General features: G+C 38.7%; 2 protein-coding genes across 2 annotated transcripts in view; both read right to left on the bottom strand.

Annotated features, from left to right (window-relative positions):
* ANO3 (anoctamin 3) overlaps window positions 1–19,996 on the bottom strand; it is a 378,658-nt gene that overhangs the window by 11,327 nt on the left and 347,335 nt on the right. The window lies entirely within an intron of this gene.
* The window catches only part of BBOX1 (gamma-butyrobetaine hydroxylase 1), a 43,047-nt gene continuing 31,545 nt past the window's right edge, over window positions 8,495–19,996 (bottom strand). Inside the window, exons 5-8 of the mRNA XM_069857459.1 lie at window positions 16,064–16,169; window positions 13,455–13,651; window positions 12,621–12,787; window positions 8,495–10,907 (exon numbers count right to left, since the gene is read on the bottom strand). Coding sequence (XP_069713560.1) covers window positions 10,747–10,907; window positions 12,621–12,787; window positions 13,455–13,651; window positions 16,064–16,169 — 631 coding nt within the window. The 3' untranslated portion in view covers window positions 8,495–10,746. The remainder of the gene's footprint in view (window positions 10,908–12,620; window positions 12,788–13,454; window positions 13,652–16,063; window positions 16,170–19,996) is intronic.

The raw sequence follows: 19,996 nt of genomic DNA, 5'->3' as shown, positions 1-19,996 counted from the left end.
TGATCAAGGCCTTTTCAATTGTCTTTGATAACATTACCTTTTTATTTGCAACACTTAAAGTAAGTCTTCCTTAGGAAAAAATGATGATACCCTAAGCTCTAAAGTAATATTTTTGGGTGATGCGAAGGCTGCTCTTTTGGAAAAGAGATTAAGCTGCTCTGTATGTACCATGTGAATATCAGAACAGGTAAAATAAGTAATTTGCACTTTAAATGACCCTGGACGTTGTCTCTGGAAATACTGCTTTTCCAGAAAGAATTTTCTGAGTTCGTCATCATTTGGTGACAGCCCAGGAAAGAGTGAGATCAGAAACAGATGCAAGCATTACTGCAAGATGCATGAGTCTGTTGTAAACTCTGGCTGGTTTGCTATATGGATTTAGTACAAGTCATTTAGCATTTCCCACATCTCCTTGTGTGCCTCTGTATAACGATTTGCCTAGGGGTTTACTATTTAACTATGCACTGCTGATGAGGATTACACTTACCATATCTATAGGAAAGAGACTAGTATTGTAAATATTGTTTATATTGGTTCAAAAATGAGCTGAGGTCTACTTTCCTCCCTGGTTTTGGCAGACTGTTGATTTTACACTTCTTCATATATTTTACCCAATTCAACATGAAGATATAAAAAGATCTTTTTTATTATATTCTTGGAAATGCTTTTAAAAGAAAGAATAACCAGAGATATTAATTTAAAAGCACTGGTTATCATTCTTTTGATTTAAATGACTTAGTAAAATTGGTAAAGATGCTAAGAGTTGTGTAGATTTCATCAGGGCAAAAAAAATGTGTTTTTTTAAAATATATTTTATTATTTCTTTTATTACTTTTTCTTTTTTTCTTTCATATTAATATTATGAACACTTATAATACGTACATAAATATATATTTTTACTAGTAATTCAAGAGCAAAAGAGATCATCAGTTAAAGGAAAACATAATTTTCTTCTTTCTTCATATTGCTTTCCAAAGGCAATTCCCACCTTGATCCAAATATTATTTGTCTGCTGTTGAAGGCTGTCATGTTAGAAATAAAAAAAAATTTTTCACAGGATGCTCTGGCTGATTTCATGCTTATAGGTTGCAGCTGAGCATTAAGTTTTCTGTTTGCAAACACGAGTTATAACAGCATGTTCATTCTGCACAACTCAAATAAGACAAGTGTCCAAAAAGTAATTTCTGTTGACTTTCTGGTTGAAAACTCGTGTTCTCAAACTTCATCAGTCAATATTGCCTTGTGTGCTTGTGTGCGTATGTGTGTATTGACAGGGTGCTGGGCTAAGAGGAAAATGTGAATTTGTGTTGACACAGTGTTACTTGGAATAAAAAGTACTTATCTGCTGAGAGAGTCATGTTTAACTAGAGGAGGGGCATTCGACATCATTACTCCTTTGAAATCAAGCACTGCAGTTAATTTGTTCAAACAGCAGATCCACAGTTTCATGTGAAGCCTTGCTGCACCATCAGCCTGATCTGGCTGGGCTGGGTGTGGTAGTAAAAGCAGTGAAACATGAATCTTTGCCTTGTTTGGTCCTAACAACTCTGTCTGGCTCTGGCAGAGACATCGTGCAAAGCCTTCAGGCAGTAGCATCCCTGGAGGTCACTTTGTTTTCCTTAGGTAGAGTTAGCTCCGCTGCCTCTGCTCCCTGCAGCCTGAGAGGGAGGATGTGAGCTTTGAGCATCCATAGGACCAAGAGCTGCCCACCCTTGGACTTTAACCTTACTGAGCCGCCGCTCCTGGAGCTCTGGGCTCCTTCCCTCACAGGTGCACCTATAGCTCAGACAGCAACAAAAAGCTGCTGCAGCTGCCCCTGCCCTCAATACAGCACATGCTTGCGTTCCCTGTGCTGGTGGTAACTGGAGTTAGTAAATTCTAACAAATTTTTAGTGAGCACTTATCTGCATATCTAGCCAGCTTTGAGGGTCATGTTGGTACCTTGATTCCAAAGGTCATGTTAACCCAGAAAAGGAACTGGAGTACGTTCAAACTCCTTCATCCTCAGCGCACTGATGTATCCTATTTAACAGAGCAGTTGCAGTGATACTGAGTTTTGAACACAGCATTTTTCACTCCCAGTTTAACGCCTGCTCTTAACACTGTGATAACCATCTCCTGTGCAGTTTCGTGGTTTATGACCTTCCCCTTGCCTTTTTCTGAGAATTGTTGTCCCCCTTGCACAAATCCCCAAGTCAGCATCTGTGCGCAAGAAGATGCAGGGGGTCTCAAGTGGCGAGAAGAGGACTTGCTGTGTCAGACCTTTTGTGTCCTTGATTCCTTTTTTTTAAACGTATATTCTGAAACATGCCCTGTGAAGGAAAAGAATCTGTGAGCTCATGCTGTTTCTATGTTAAACAACCCTTTCTGAGAGAACACTTTTCCCTCTCCAGAAGGAGAAGCGAGGGAAGTGTTTATGAGTGAGGATGGTTGTGCATGGCAGACGAGTATCTGAGCTCATCCCATCTTTCCTTTCCCAAACAAGAACCTAAAAATACTGCCAAAATCACTCACTGCAAAACATAGAATAGAGCTCCTTAGCCACATAAAAGCTGACTGGAGCTATGCCTCTGTTCAAAATGCTCTCAGATTTATAGGCCGTGTGGACTAACTGGAAATACTTGGAAGGAAAAAGAAGGCTGTCAAGGATTATTGATTCTTTTGCTTATTCTGGACAAACAAACCTACAGGTAAAAAGAGCATAGAAATGTGTTTACTATGATGAGACATTTGATCTGGTAGGGAGAAGCAATTGCAGAGTCAAATTCACCCTGTATGCTGTCCAAACTCCAGGGGATCTGGGCTGCAGGTCATACCTGTTAGTAAGCCCATAACCACAGCAAAGCCTCCTATAGAAGGTTAAAAAAGTTGGAGAAGGTGATTGTAGCAACACTTATCCTTAGCCCATCCTACAGTGATTAATTTTAAGTGGGATCAATGGCTTGGAAACCCCATTTCTATCCTACATAAGCCAATACTACTAACACGCCAGGCCACCAGTGTCTTCAGTGGCTCTGGGCAGGTCTTTAAACCCCTGCTCTAGTTGAAAAAAAATCACTTCCAGTGTTGTGGCTACTCTTTCCTAGCCAAAATAGGTCATTCTGTTGCATTTTTCCGGAAAAAAAAAGTCAAAGCTACTGGAAGCATGTACATTTCTAAGTGGCTGTAGCCTTATCATTTTTCTTCAGCTATTAAGTAGTTACACATGAGGTCACCAATAACACTTCTTATTCATGATTTAGAGTAGGCACTAGGGGCTTGTTCTAGGGTGGGCAACTTTGGTTTCCCAGTGGGATAAGGGGATGCTCCTGCTGTGCAAGAAGCTTCTAGGAGCTACAGACTCTTGCCGGGCACCCCTGCCAGCAAGTGATCCTGAGAAGAGCTGTTGGCATTTATTTGCTTATAAACCAGGAATGTATGATCAAACTAATCTGTATTTCTTCCTAATTCAGGCCTCTGCTGTTAGTTTCTGGGCATCCTCCACTTTTGCAGTATGCAGCAATGATAATGTGAGGGAGACCAGCCGTTGGGAAGATCCTAGACCAGAAACCAAGCTGACTGCAGAGAGGGATAAGCAGGACAGCCTGTCCTTAAAGTGTAGTTCACTGGGAAAGCTCCAGTCAAAATTAACTATCCCCAAGTCATTTTGCAACTTCTCTGCCTTAAGCCCGGCAGCTGATGCCAGGAGATTCACTTGCTTGTAGAAGACAAGATCCTGTGAGCACCTAGGGAGATGCGTTGCTCCCCACACACTTGGGCAGCTGCCTGGACAACCCCTCACGCTCATGGTGTTCAGCTTTAAGGCTCTGTGGAGGGTACGTACATTGGCAGCTAGGATAAAACATCCCTTCCTCAGTGTTATGGCCATAAATACCAAAACCTGATGGGAACATAACAAATCTGTCCTAAATTTTGCTCAGTGTTCTGGCTTCCTGGGACACCCAAGTCTGTCTGCAAGGATTCAGCTGGAAAACCAGGGGGTGGTGAAGTTTATCCCCCTCTGTGAAGTGCTTTGAACAGTAACACAGAAAATGTCAGGGAAGATGACTGAGCTGGGAACATCAGTATTAAGTGGAAAACTTTCAGGGGGCTTATCAGCTCCTTGGCACAGTAATGTGATAGATCATCCATAAAGTGCTTTTCCAGCAGACGTGGCTGTATAATGTGTGATGTATCTGACAGAAAACATCTGTCTGGGCTGCAGCAACAATGTGGTCTGTTTTTCCTATTGCATTGGTTTATCTTACTCATCTGATGGAGATAAAGTTCCCCTGAACCTTGGCTTCCCCTTGGTTGCTGTGCTTTCCAGCTGAGCACCCTCCACCGTGTACACCACAGCAGGGATGGGGAGCAGAATACAGGCCACCGTGGCTGCTGGTCAGGGTGAAGCAGGGCTGGCACATAGCTACAAACCTTGGTGGGATTGGCAGATAAAACTTCAGTTATGAGGATTTAACATGGCTCCATTTGAATTGGGATGCAGGTTGCATCCGAAAAAGGAAAAGGACTTACTGTCTTCCTCCAGCTAGGGTAAGGAGGTAGTCTCACCAACCATACTTATTCTTGCTGGACCTCAGGGGACCTCTCATGAGATGTTAATCTCTATGTTTCCATAAATTTAATATGAATTCCCATTAAAGGAACTGAATGCCTGATACCTAAGGCCCCTGTTTAACTGCAGGCATAGTCTTGCACATTAGCTTTTGGCCTTCACTCAGATCTCATACAAAGAAGATGGCTTTGTGCTTCAGCTTATGTTTGCATGGCTGCTGCTATGAAGTGGCAAAGGCAAAGTTCAGGGGAAAAAAAATCAGACAATCAAGCGGAAATCCTTGAGACTTGTTAAATCCTATAGACCAGGAAAAGGAACTCTTCCTGCAGCAGGTGCAGCCAGAAGCGGACTCCAAAATATGTGTCTACTTCATATTCTTACTCAGAAATAATTAATCTGACTGAAAAAAACCAGAAAGTCAGAAGTAAATCCTTAGTTCTAGTGATGAGTGAAGTGCCCTAGAGGAGGCAATGTTTTTTCCTCTGACATTAGACACTCATAATGAAAAAATAAATTATGCTTTTAAAAGAATGATGGAAATAATGGCAATGGATAAAAGTTAATACTACATAAAGCATATTATTGATAAATAAGAACACATTGAGAGTTAAAAAATCTAGTGGATTGCCTGCCTCTGGTCTGGGGGGGTGGTGTTGTGAGGGCAGAGGAGTGATGAAGTCAAGGAGAAGCTGCAAATACAACACACAATACTGCCCCCATTTCCTTGTGGGGCATGCCTATAAGAGAGCTGCCACCACGTGGCATTGGGGAAAGGTGAAAGGATGAGGAAAGGCTCTATCTATAAATCTTTGCTGTTGCCAAACCACCTTATCATGTGATCTGAATGCGTAGCATTTGTGTTTCTTGGTAATCTTGTAGAGAAGAAAATGAATGAGTAGGGTTTGTCTCCTACCTACCCTGGTCTAGTGTGTTTACTTGTCAAAGTGAAAACAAAGTTGTAAGGGAGCAGCATCTCAAAACTTAATCATCAACAGGGTATTGAAAACAGCAAAAGACTGGTGGAAAATCTATGGTCTTGAGTGGTTAGAACCGAGAGCTGTATCACACTGTAGAGTGTTAACCAGCTCCTCTGTCATGAGCAGCATTTCAAAGGTATGCTATCCCAGAGCTTGCTGCTGCAGCCTCCTCCTTGCCTGCTTCCTTTCAAGTGCATTGTATGTCCCCTAGCACATTTTCATAACAACATTCCTGTTTGATTAAAGAAAAAAAGCTGGCCAAGATTTCAGAAATTGAGTATGACATACTCTGGAAATTGCTGTACCTTCTCTGTGTCCACTGTTCTTTGATCTTTGCTGCTTTGAATGATTCCAAAAATAACTTGAAAGAGATTCATGGCCTGATTATTGCCAACACGAGTCGTTATTGATCTAAATGACTGCTTGGAAAGAAAGATGATAGAGAAACCATGCTCTGTTATCCACATGTTTTGACCTCCTCTCTTTTTTTGCTTGAGCTAATGGGGAAAGACTTGTATCATGGCTTGGCAACAAAGAAAATTCTCTGCTTGCTTTAAAGTTATTTGGCCCTTTTACATATTAAAAAAGTCATAAAAATACATAAACCACTTGACTTTAAATACATTTTGAGAACGAAACCAGCTTATATGCAGCAGCTCCTAACCCTTTGGTTGACCAGATACCCTTGACACACAGTGAAGCAGCCCTGGGGCCACTCTGAATTGCCATGGCTCTGCTGAAGATCCTTTCAATAGCAGGGAAAACCAGGAGCTCATTGGTTTCTCTGGCCACTCTTCCTGTTCCACGATTCTGCCTTGCAGAAGATGTTACAGGAGACTGCGAGATGCACTTCTCCCCTTCCTTGTGCTCTGAAAGGAGCAGTACTGTCCTCCTGCCCGCACCTTGGTCACCACAGCACCAGCCCCAGGACAGAAAGTGTGGTTGTAAAATCCCCTTGCTCCCTTATCTCCCCATGGCTCATCCCATGTCTGATACTGAGATTGATTTCAGCCAGAAACATACCCTTAGCAGCTACATCCGTGCTTTAGTTAGTCTGATACTATGTTTTTTTTTCTAGAGGTGATATAGTTAGTTCCCTGACTTTGACATTTTCCCTTTCTAGAATTTCATCAGCTGTTCTGTAGAAAAATAGGTTTCTTATGAGTGGTTGAGGTTTATCTTCCTTTTTGTTTTGACATGGGATGGATTTGGATTTTTTATTTCTTTAGGTTGGCTTGTTGGTTTTTAAAAGGAATTTTGTGCTCTTCCTGTGTCTCAATTTTTACCTTTTTTTTTTTTTTGGTGCTACAGGACTGGAATTATAGGGTGGGGGGAATCTTTTGCTGTAATCTTAAAGTGTATGTGTAAAGTATATTTATTATGTTAGCTTTTACCAAAAATTATTTCAAATATTCAGCATGAAATATTCAAATATGGACCTGCCCTAAACCAACAACTTTATGACTGTGTAGATTAGAGTAAAAAATCATTTGTCTTAGTGGGAGTTTGAGACAAGATTGCTAAGAACTTTTTCTGATTTGTGTCAGAGAAAAACACAGGGCATAATAAATACACATTTTCTGAGACTAATATATTTCACATGTCATGAAAGGCTGCAATTAATTTGCTGGACATATATAAAGCAACATCTTTCAACTTGCAAAGCTGGACAGTTAATCCAGCTTTCTTACCACAATAAGTGTTTGGAAATCTCTCTGGACTTGTGTTTACTGTCCACCCAGCCAAAAGGAGTTGGCACATGCTGCAGGTAGCTCAGCAGTGGCTAAAGTGGAACTGTGATGAAGTGATCTATAGAGATCTGAGTGTATAAAAATGCCCAAGATGCTGCTTGCTTTCAGAAAGCTTTAAAAACTGGCTGGAAATTTGATTTATAAAAATATATTTTTAAAATTGTGCATGAAAACAATTTCATGGGATTGGATCCAACATTCATTGTGACAAGATGGGATGGGAAGAGCAGAAAGCTAGGACTAAAGAGAAAAGGCATTTGCAAATATTTGCAAATAATAAAATGGGGATGTGTTTTTCCTGTTTCCTCTAGCTGTGCTGTGAGCCCTCTGGATGCAGCCAGTTGCTCTCAACAGGCTGGACACTTGCTGCGTCATTGACAGCATAAAGACAACGTGACATTGTATCTTCTGGACTCCAATTGGCTAAGCGTAATTATGTCCATAAGAACTCTTGGGATACAGCTAAAAGCTTCTTCAAAGTTGTCTTTCCAACATGTATCACCAGTTAATCTTTCCTACTGTTATAAGACTGTAGAGACAGCTGAGTCTGGTATCTGTGATGGCTGGGGGACCCATGCTGGGTGACCTGTGCGTACACCTAAGTTTTGCAGGCAGAGCAGAAACTAGACCTATCTGAAAGCTTTGCTATGTCATTCTTTGGTGGAGATCTGGAGAAATAAACCTATCTTGGGCTTCATCCCTTATTTGGCCTGATCATGTACCAGGACAGTCTTCAGGAGATCTGCTTTGCAGATAGTTAGAGAAATTCCCAGTGTTTAAAATTTTAATTTGTGACATAGCTAGTAGCTGGATGCTGGAAGCTGAGCGGAGGGCATGCAGCCAGAAACAAGTTTTGATTGTGCATCAGATTTTGGTGGGTAGTCTAACATTTTCCCGGTTAAAATAGACATCATGCCATACCTCACAGAGGCCATATAGGGATTAGATTTTATATGTACAGGGCTTCACATTTACTGATAAAGAGTTTTTAGCATTCTTTGTACTCTGAAATACTTTGTTGAATATATAGTAGCTTGAATTATGTTTATAGTTAATACTAAAGGATTTATGTGTAGCAAAATTGCATGCATGCAACTCTTCCACCTGCCCTTCTTGCCCATGTATGTGGCAACGTGATCGGAAAAACTGTCCTTTTAAAATAGTTATTATGATTTTATTTATTTAACATTGATTGATACTGTGTTTTAGGGAAATGTGGACAGTTCAAGGAGATGTGGGTATATGAAGTACAACATATCTCAGGCAAAAAAGTATGAACTTTGGGCATCTCTTGTGTGAGTTTTTAAGAGTGTATACTTCACTGAGAAAAATTCCAGAAGCACAAAATTAGATCCATTGAGAGCCTTGATTAATTTTGAGGGTGTCTTTTGTTTTCCATGCAGCTGGTCAAAGCTATGGGTTTAGTTGGATTTTTACTGTATGTTAAGTATACAGGATAAATAGGAATGGATCCAGACCTGGTCATACTTACAACTATCTGTAAATTACAATAACAGTTTCATAGCTCTGTGCAAGACTTCATGTGCAAGATTAGATATGAGCCCCAAACACTAATCAGTTCTATAACAACTTTTAATAAACAGGAATTTGAATACATTTTTTAGAAAAGTACAGCATAAAAGCAGAGTATATATATATCTTCACTATTAACCATTTGTATAAATCCAAAGATATCTTGTTTTAAGTTGTAAATTGCAACCTTTACTAAACTGTTACATGGAAAAAATCACAGTTAAATCCCAGTACTGCTGATATCTTACAGAATATTGGTATTAACCCTTCCTTATCTTTTCCCCCTTTATAGCAAAGGCAAAAAATACTTTCCTCATGTTTCCAAAAGGAATCATTAAAGGAGGCACTAAGAAATCAGCTTACCACTAAAAGCCAGTTTTGTTACTCTATGTCTTAATGTCACAACTTTGACAAAGACATTTCATAACTTACTAAGGAGGAAAGAATTCAAACTGTACTATGCTAGGTCATGAGCAAATCCTAGTTTATTTTTATTTGATTATTCAGCTGAGGTGTCTGTTGACTGTATGTGATGAACAGAAGCTATGGAAGTGCTTGCAAGCTGATGTTAGGGTCTCATTTATGTTAGGGTTTTTTATGTTGAGTTTTTTGTAGAATTAACAACAAAGTTAATTCTACAGTTATTTAATGTTCTAATTACAGTTTTATTGTTTTAACCTACTATGGAGAGACTAGAATTTATTTGATTTTCAAGCAACAGTTTGAAAATAAACAGTGGAACAGTGCAGATCTGTGGGTGGAGGTGGGTCTGGTTTTTCAGGCTTGCAGCATGGGTGGGCAGGTGTCCTGTTCACTCTGCAGCTATAAGGATAGTGAAAAATAAACTCAGTAGCCATAGTTGTGTGTAAAAAGTATTTTTCAAATGATTTCCCTTTCAACGTGGCACCTGAATATAGGAAAAAAACCCTGCTATTTGTGTGTTTAATTTTTACATATGTGATACCTATTCAGAATGCAACCTAGAGGAAAACATGCTGCAGACCAAGTCTGTTGGAGGCGTGCTCTTGTACGTAGTGTAAAAAAAATGAATCTGAGTTCAGCCAGCACTTCTCTGTCAGGTATGGATTCAAGAACTGTCTCTTGCTCTTTGTGACTTCTAGCTGCCAAGCAGCATCAGCATTCCTTTTCCTGGCTTTACACAAAAGTCTGTCTGCCCTGCAGGTCTTAATTAAATCTGTGCACAGCATATGATGGAATTTCTGACTCTATTTGCCACCTCTTCACTGAGATTTATTTCTGCTCCTAACATGGAGGAAAATTAATGTGATGTGTCCTTTGGTAGCTCTATGGTTTCTGAGCTGGTGGACACAGAAATGTAGTAAAGGTTATTTGTGGCTGTGCGGGTCGTCACTCATACAGTGGGATATATAGAATACGGCATGTGTTGAATGAGATCTTGTATTAAAATTGAATCCTACCTACAAAGTTTTTTATGTAAAAATGACTCCGTGGTAGTGGTTGCTTATTTTGATAATGAATTTTAGTTATGGTTTATGAAATAAAGAATGCCCCTCTGAAAACAGGAAGGTGCTGTTCTCCACAAATACTTAGTAAGTAATACTTAGAAGCTTTTTTTTTGATGCTTACTTCCAAGCTTTCTAGGGAAGGCATGTATATCTGTAGAGGCAAACAAAGGCACCGTGGTACCCAGTAAAGTGATAATCTTTCAAGCTAATTTGCTCACTGATTTTAAAAAGTAAGCTGTCAGAGGGAGCAGTGCATTTTATACATTCAAAGACCAAGGCACAGATAAATCTTACATTGTTATGGACAATAGGTTTCCTAGCTTACAGAACTAAAAATGAATATTCATTATGTTAGTTTCTGAAAAGAAAACACAATTTTCTTAATTTTTTTTTTTTTTTTGGAGGTTAGACAATTTAGGTTTTGCTCATTCTAATTAGAAAAATGCTCACTTCCTATTTAGGACCCTTTCCCTGAGAAGCCGGAGCCTTGACATGACCACATCCCAGTCTGCATAGGCACCTTCCAGGTGACGAGTCACTTGTGGTCCTGATGGGTAGCTTTGGCGACCATGAAGCACGCGCCAGTTATCAAATGTCAATATATCTCCTATAAAGAGAATGCACAAAGTTTAATATTTGGTATGTTACAGTTGATTCCTTCAGAGCAATAGCATGGAGGTAGATTTATATGAACAGTTAGAGAACAATAATTTCAAATAGCTCTGAGGGAGATACACAGCAACAACACAGTAATTTTTATTTAGCTGGTCATTCTAAACCAGAGAGGGCAAGTCCCTTTTGACCTCTGTTTCTTTCCTTGTATAACCAGATATTAAAAAGCAAAGTGGTAGAGGAATCCACAATGAGAAAAGCAGGCCTTGTTCAGAAAGGCAACTACAGCAAATCCACAAGAAGGATAAAAGGGGTAAAAGCTCCTGGGATGATTTTTATTTGATTAGCTTGGCACCGTTTGTGCTATGCACATTCTGCATTACTATCCCTGTTAAGAGGATTCTATGAGAAGAAAGTCAAGCCATTGAAATTTAGGAAATTATATAATTAAGGCTAGCATGCCATTTTATTTTTTCTCCCTTGTGTGCCACCATTATGAGAAATCTTTAATTAAATAATCTTACATTCGTTCCTTCTCCCTCTCCCCTCCACCACTGCTCTAGTGCATTAATTGATGGGTTGGATGGCACTAATGTAATGTGGAGTACTTTGTTTTACCATTTCTTATGTGACCCTATAAATTATTTTATTGAATGTTCCCAATAGAGAGATTCATGGACATTTTAGAGATACTAGAATCATAGTACACAAGGCAGTCAGATACACTAATGAATTTACTTTTGTAACGTCTCTTGAGAGATGAGGGACTATTGATATCTTTATTTTACAGCTGAGGAATGCAGGAACAGAGATTAAGGTGAAAGTAGTTAAATATATGCACAGACTGACTTTTGAGAGTAAAGGGAATTTTTTCCAGAGTGTTTAATGTTCAATACACAGCCCTGTACAACCCAGCTGAAGTTCAGTGCACTTGATGCCTCTGCAAATCTGCCTCCAGAACCCTGCATAGGCCACCCAGGAACAGCAGGATTGCAGCAGCGGCCTTTTGTCATTTTTATGTCATCATGTTGGGTGGGAGTGTCCTATACAGGGACAGAAGCTGGACTTGATGGTCCTTGTGGGTCCCTTTCAACTAAGGACATTCTAGAATCCTAGAACTTGATGATCTTAAGGGACTTTTCTAACCTAAATAATTCTATGATTATGCTGTCATTCAGTGTCTAAGCAAAGATGATAACTGAATTCCCCATTCTGCTGTTCAGCTTCTTTCAGGATTCTGCCTGATATTTATGCCCTTGCACTGTCTTCTAGATATTCTGCAAGTCTGCAGCCACTGGGAAGGTGCCCCAGTAATATTGGTCTGAAGCAGAGTAAAAAAGAATGTGATGATATATTGTTTAATGAACAGACCTTGTATTATGATGGCACAGCTATCTTACATTTCTCAGTTGTGGTGCTATTGACACAACAACTTAAAATTTCCTGTATGGTTCATGGTTTTGATGTAATACAAAGATACATTGGACTAATCAATAGACGCTATTCTCATCTTTCCTTTCTTTTTTTCTTTCTTGTGTCAAAATAGCAAAAGGAATGTTGGAGATGAATGTAAGGATGCAGTACAAAATAAAATAAGTGATAGAAGGACTGAAATTTCCCCTCCATGCCAGTGTTAACAATGCTCAAGTGTTTTGACTGTTAGGAAAAACATGTGAAAAATCATCGTCAGGAGAAGCAACTTACTAACCTGGTTTCAGCTTGTAAGTAAACTTGTGCTCTGCGCTGTTTAATAAATCATCAAATTCCTTTAGAGCTGCATAAAATGGCCTCACTTTTTCAGCTGGTATGTCAAACACTGTGTCTCTTGTTGCATTATTATAATTGATGCGAATTGCTTGGCCTCTGGAATCCACACTGTGAAACAGTGAAGGAGAAAGAAAGGAATATGTTGTTACCAAACATTTTAACGTGGTTAAGCAACAAATGAATTCTTCTGCTGGAATTTCGGTATGTTTCTACAGTGGAATTAAGATTTTTACTTGGTTGGATTTTGATAATTAAGCCTAACTAGGAAAAGGGGTAATCAGGAGAAAGAGTAGACAGTTAATTTTCTCAGAAATATATATTCTATGAACTTTAATTGTAGAATCATAAACTTTTTAAATTCAGAAGGGATTATGAATATTTGTATTTGATCTTTTTACAGTACACAGTTCTTAATCTAGATGCTTCAAATTATGGCCTCTCTTTGACATGATATAGATATACCTTAACTGGAATTTAGTAATAGACCCACTGCTGCTAACCTGTACCTGGGAGTTGCTCCCAGTACCACCACTTCTTGCTGCTGTGTGGAAAAACAAACAAGAAAAACTACACTGTGGTGGTACAAAGCGCAGAACAAGTCATACACTGGCAACCCCTCTCGCCCCAAAACCTACCACCAAACCAGCTCCCCCAAAATAACCACAGACCAAGTTAAAGCAGTGTTTCCCCACAAGGTGGCAGGAGCAGACCTACTCCTGCCAACATGTAATTCACAACAGGGATTTTATTTTCCCATCCTGTTGAAACTACTCACTCTATAATCCTCTGTTTACACTGCACAGCAAAATCACAGTAGTCCACCCCAACATCTGTATAGTCTACAGCAGTAGAGGACAGGATCTGATATGCCTGAGGATTTTGTTTCTTCAGCTTGTTGCATACGTGAAATCCATCTACAACTTCACTTTCACCTCCTGAATCTGTTTGCTTTATACAATGGAGAAACTGAACCTGAAATTAATTAACATCTCATTAGAAAAGGAATTAGTTTGGATATTTATAGTACTTTAGTTCCAGGTCCCTCGTATCTGTGGCTCTGGATATTCTTTTCTTTTGTTTTGTTTTCTTTTTTTCTTTTTCAGCAAAAGACTTGAGTTCCCATTACTGTGGCTTCACAGCACTCTGCCACCACTATCACACAGGCAGAAAATTAAAGTAGCATGTTCATAGATCCATCTAGTTTGGGGTATCTTCTAGTGCTTGCGATCTGTGAGTCAACTGCAAACCTCCGGTCCTGCTTCTTTCGTTTAGGTCCTTCTTTGTGGCAGTCATATAATTTTAAATGCATTGCAGTCTTATCTCTACAAGGAGGATTAGTTTTCTCTTGCGAAAAGAAACTGTTCTGTGAATTATCTGCTCACAGAAGGGAAGGGTGGCTCTCATAGAAGGAAACAAGACCAGTGTGTCTGTCATAAAGTAGGATTAAGACAGTTTCATTTCACTTCACAGCGAAATTGCCAAGGCGTAAAGCAGAGCAGAAAGTCTAAACTGGCTTTTAGTTACAGCAGTGTAAGTTTAAACTATGGATACGGGTAGTAAACCCTGCCACGGCATTACAGAGCCCAACATCACACAAAAGGTGAACATTCATCTTAGTCCAACTACACAAAATGTGTTTGTCATGCCAATAGTAACAGTGTTCACCTTTCCCTTCCATGGTGATGAATTATTTCTGAGACTGCTAGGAGAAAAAAACAACAAACCAACAAAAAAACCCACCACCAACAACAAAAAAAAAACCAAGCTGGAGGAAAAAGAGGAGCAGAGAAAACACGGTTTGTCCCAGAATCTCTTCACCACGTGGACCCATAGTCCTTGATGACAGTGACAAAAAAGGGAAACTGAAATAACCAACAGTGCAGATGAGGGTCTTGTTTGGAAAGGGTGTAAGCTAGTTTATTAATTTGATGAATCAGCTTTCCCCCTCCTGCTATGCTCCTTTTGGCCAATGAATTATAGGAGGACTCAGGGAACCCACTATAGGGAGCACAAGGCAACAAGCTCTTTTCTTCTGTGGTCACAACCAGCCTAGCATATGTAGGATAAGCGAGGCCTGGCACTGTTAGAGAGGGCTGCAGCAATGTGCTTCCTGGTAAATGACTCTGAAAGCATTCAAAAGGAGAATTTAGTTCAAAAGATAATTTAGTTTTACATTTTAGAGAGCTAGTACTTCTGCTAGTACCTGATGAACAGCATTGGGGTTTTTTTTTCTGTGTTTTTTTCTTTTTCTTTTTTTCTTTTTTTTTTTCCCAGTTGGGATATACTGGAAATACAGTTGCCAGATCAAAACCTAGGAAGTCCTAAAACTAATCTTATGGGACGGCTCATCCCCTTAAATGCATTTCTTTAAATATAGTAGTAAATAAACCTTAAGAACTCAAATATTTTGTAATAATTAGATAAATAAAGAAAACTGCATATTCAGGACAACGTTGAAAAATAATTCAATGTGTTTTAATATTTCTTATAAGGACATTTGAATGAAAAAGGTTATGCTCTTTTTCTAATGTTTCACAGCAGGGTGTGAGCTTTGGCACTGACAAGACAGTGAGCTAATTTACATCTGCTCTCTATTAATGAAGTACTATTCCATTCTTACTCTACATTGAGGAACAGCATCTAAATGATTTTAATAAGTGATGTTAGTGTGAAGTGTTTGGCACTTGTGGATAAATCAAACCGGCGTTTTGAATAATAACTGATACAAAGTAATCCACAACGTGATAAGGAGAAGTTGTAGGTATGAAGCTTAAAAAGGCAAACTTTTCCAGGATTGTCTTTGTACCTATTCCTACTACTTTTCAGTTCTCTCATGAATTAGGCTTTGATGTGATAGGGACTAGGTGAAAACCTGTTTTCTGTGGTGGTTCTCCAGGTTTAGAGAATGCCCCTTCTCTTCTCTGTTATGAAAGGGTGAAGAGGGTTCTAATTTCAATCAATTCACAGAAAACAGAATACAACATTTTAATCATGTTTCTTCTAATATGTTCTCCTCCTGAGATGAATAAATGAGTCCTAAGATGTCTAGACTACTGCATGTAGACAGCCAAGTTCTTCAGCATAATGAAAGCAGCATCAAAAGCACATACAGGTTTCTAATGCTTTCTCATGCAGTAATATTATCAATACTTTATGAGTTTCCATTTAAAAAAATAATGAGATACAAAGTAAGCTCGTTATGCAGAACTTGTATATATTGCATACCCATGTATATATTGATTGCTTTATGCAGATTAATATATTGAATGTTTTACGACTTTTAAGACAAAATTCAAAGTCACTGAATGCTAACCATATTTCACGCTAAAGAAACATTTCCCTTTCCCCTTTGGTGTTGTTAAAACACCAGTGTATTCACCTTACCCCAGGTGGATGCTGCAGAACAGGGTAATCGGTGTGAAAACATAGTTTCCCAGTTGTATAAGCCACATTGTTCGCATCTGCTTTGTCTTGCACTTGCCAAGTTGGCCTTTATAATGAAAGGGGAAAGAGAAAACGTGTTAAAACAGCCAGCCAGAATGCTAGACAGTACACCATGAAACTGTGAAACTGTAGTACAAAAGACGAATTCTATCTTTGAACATGAAAATATTGTAAAATTGTATGGAAATATTGATGTAGCATGTACACCCACCCCAGCAACGAAGGCTTATTTAAGCAGTCCTGGATTCAAGCTAGAAATTAAGGGTGCCAGGGGACATGTGGACCTAGTGTAGTATCTAGAAGAGTGATGGCTTTTCAGTGTTGATACTTTGCTGAACAGAAAGATCAGTTGAAGACACTAACCAAGAGGTATTTTGTGGGATAAATCATGATTTTAATACTGTGACTTCAGAAATAAAAGAGTGGAATCTGACCCATTTCTTTCTATCAACCTTCCAATTTTCCCTGACAGGTGGAGCACATTATCAATGAAATATAAGATCTGTAAAGGCTATGTAGTTTTCCCATTATTTTTAAAGAATTATGATCTTGGAAAATGTAGACAGTCCTTTGCAGGGGATCTTTCTCATAGCTTGAAGACTTGCTGCTAAAGGAAAATGTCTTGATGAAAGACTTTATAACTCCATCTCTTTCTCTGATGCTTTTTCTGAAGACTATCACCATTTATTTTGTTACATATTTTCTGTCTTAAAATTTGACAATATTCAGTAGGAAAGTTAACTGATAATGGCAAAAATGGCCCGTAGCTATATTACAAAGACATGAATACATGACTTCGCAGCACATTCAGAATCAGTTTCAAGTGACGCACCATGCAGGAGAATTTAAGACCAAGAGCCGCAAATATTGTTTGTAGAGCGTTCACATGATTGAAGACAGTCCTCAGCAAATGTATGTCATAGATCCAGACATTTGTCTGGAAAAGTGTAAGTCTCCATATGCGGTCCATGTAATCACAGGAGCAAAAGTGATTTAAAAGAAAATATGAAACTCATTTTCCCTTGTGAAATACAATACACCAAATATATCACATTGCAGATGCTCTGAGTCTAGCATTACTTCTCAACAATAGTTCAAAAAGAAAATAGGCTAAAGAATGTGCAGACCAAAATGATTTATATATAATACACAAATTATCTTGTTCTATAGGTAGTATTTAGTATAGGCACTATCAAAATCCTAAAACTTAACTTCTGAAATTGCTCAGAAGCAATTTCAGAAACCCCCTTGAATATCTGCAAATGTGTTTAACTGCCGGGGAAAAATAATTTCTATTATTTGGTACAGCACATATTCATCAGTGTATGACTTCAGTACTCAAGTACGATAACTTCAACCACATTTCCGTAGTTCCTAATTTTATATAAAAAAATAGCGTGTTACATCTTCCTTGTCATTAGTGTTGAAGTTACCTAGTTTCACCATATCTTTAATTTAAAAGGCTCCAATGTCACTTGATTTAATCTAAAACAATTTAATATATTTTAATTGTCTCATATAGAAGCGATATATATGTAATTGCTGGGATGGTAATACCTTATAAAATTGTTGTGAGGTTTTGCAAAAGCAGTCAGTGCTTTTGCACTGTTACGCTTGATGAAGGGAGTTGGTCTCTAGGAATTTTCCTTCCACCCAAGGAGCTTCGATCAAAGCTCAAGTTACTGACTAGAAGTCAGTGACCATTTAACAGACAATGCAAAGCTAATAGGGAGCTCTGTACTGAATAATAAAAAAAAAATCAGCTTTACTTTGTCAAACACTCAACTGAGCTAAAGTATTAACTTGGTCATGGGGAGAGCACATGAGAACTAAAGGAAAAAAATGTGGGTAATGTCAGAGGACTGTTGGCTCTTAGGGAGAGCAAAGTAGGGTAGAATGGTTTATGGATTATGGTTTAGCGATTAGGGTCAGATTTCAGCATCAATTGCTCAGGCTGTTTGACAGAGGAGGAAATTCAGCACAGGGCAGGTGTAGCAATTTTTGCATTAAGTGCCAATGTGGGCTCGATATCCCTGAGCAGAAAAACAAATCTATCTGTTACATCCGTAGCCTTGTAAACCACCACACTAGGACCTGATGCTCACTTGTATCATCTGGTTGTGCACTTTATTAAAAATCTAAGTTTCATTTGTAAGACATATGGGACCTATATCCTTCTTATGCAGCTGAAGCCCTTTGGGATGTGCAGATGGTTTGGCTGTTTCAGTGGGAGTGCTGGGGCCCCTAAGGAAGTCCTTCATGCTACCCCAAGCCCTGCACAAGGTTTCAGAACATAGGAGGAGCACGAGGTCTAGGGCATGAGAAGTTGGAACAATGCATTGTGGTTTGACTGGAGACATTGTTAATGGAGTTGTGCCTCTAGATGTTAAAGAAAAAGGCTAATTCAAAAATGTGGAACTCCTTGTTGTTTTCATAGAGCTAATGCAGAGAATGTTTCCACTTTTTACAGTAATGACCATTTAGGTAGTATGTACCAAACAGACATTTAGAAAAAAGGGGGTTGTTTTTCCTTTTGTTGGGGTTATATTCTTTATGATTACAATTCAGTTTAAAATTCATGGCCCTGTTGAGGTAATGTTTTATTTGGCAAGCTCACTGGTTCCAAATTTATCCTTTTATTTATAATATTTGGTAGATCTTGTATTGCCTGCTAGTGAAATAGCAAGGGAACTACACAAAGGTCTTATTTTATTACGGTTGTAAAAGCCACCTCAGAATTGGATGCCAGCTCTAAGTCTGTTGTTAAGACTGAAAACTCTATGGGGTTTCTGCTACTGAAAGAAATATATAAGTGCAACTAGACCAGGCACTGCAATAACTACATCTGAAAATGAAACAGGCTAAATTAGGAGAAAAGATACTATAGGAAAAGAAGTCTTTTATTCTCCATTATAATTTTAGGCTGGATTCTAGCTACACGTGGTAAACAATGAGAAATTTGTTCCTTATTAAACAACCCTCCCATCCAAAAATAAGCCCAAACCATTAAATTCTTTTTTAAGACTTCACGTGACATATTTAACAAATAGTGGGTTATTAATTTGCCTGAATATAGTTCACTAGCTATTTCCTGATCTGTTTAGCATGTTACCCCTTCACACACATCTATTTTAAAACATTTGAAACTAGTTTTGTGACTTAAATTTCTAAAAATACTTTATGGATGATTTCTTAAACTTCCACAAGTAATAATGCAAAGATTATGCACTATCCTGCTTCTGTTTTCAGTACATAAGAATTCCTCTCTCCTTTTTAATTTTTTTTAAAAAAAACCCCAAAAATGAATAACACCAACAAACAACAACAAAACCTGGGCTCTTGGGGGCAAAAAATAGTCAAAAGTGTATTTAAAAAAAAACTAAACTCAAACCATTAAGGATTAATATCACCAGGATGGCAATGAGAACAGTTAAAAGTGGCAAAAGAAGTTAGACTGCAACAAATGTACCCCTCTGTGTGTGCACGTGCCAAGGGAGGAAGGAGACTTGATTACAGTTGTGCAAAATGGACAGCAGCTCTTTGGAAAAGGTGCAGTAATTTGCAACCCAACTTTCTACTTGCATCCTTTGCAATTAAAGAAACTCCTCTTAAACAGACATAAACATAAACCAACAACTCTTTAAAATGCACTGAGAAGCCAAAGCTCTAAAGTAGGGTGTCAGTTTTGCCTGCAATCCACACACAAAAATGATACTTTCTTTTGTGAAATGTTCCCCATAGAATTCATCCAATGCAGAGCTCAATGCTGGGGGCATGCAGTATCCTTCTAAGGATTCAAGTAAGCTTGTGGTCAAGGTTCATCTATTTATAAACTCATCTTGTCCACCTCCTTGGCAGGACAGTTGTGCTGAA

The sequence above is a fragment of the Phaenicophaeus curvirostris genome, chromosome 5 (genome assembly GCF_032191515.1).
Source record: "Phaenicophaeus curvirostris isolate KB17595 chromosome 5, BPBGC_Pcur_1.0, whole genome shotgun sequence".
Taxonomy (NCBI): Eukaryota; Metazoa; Chordata; class Aves; order Cuculiformes; family Cuculidae; genus Phaenicophaeus; species Phaenicophaeus curvirostris.
The sequence above is the reverse complement of the archived record's forward strand: the minus strand, read 5'-3'. Positions and strand labels throughout refer to the sequence as shown.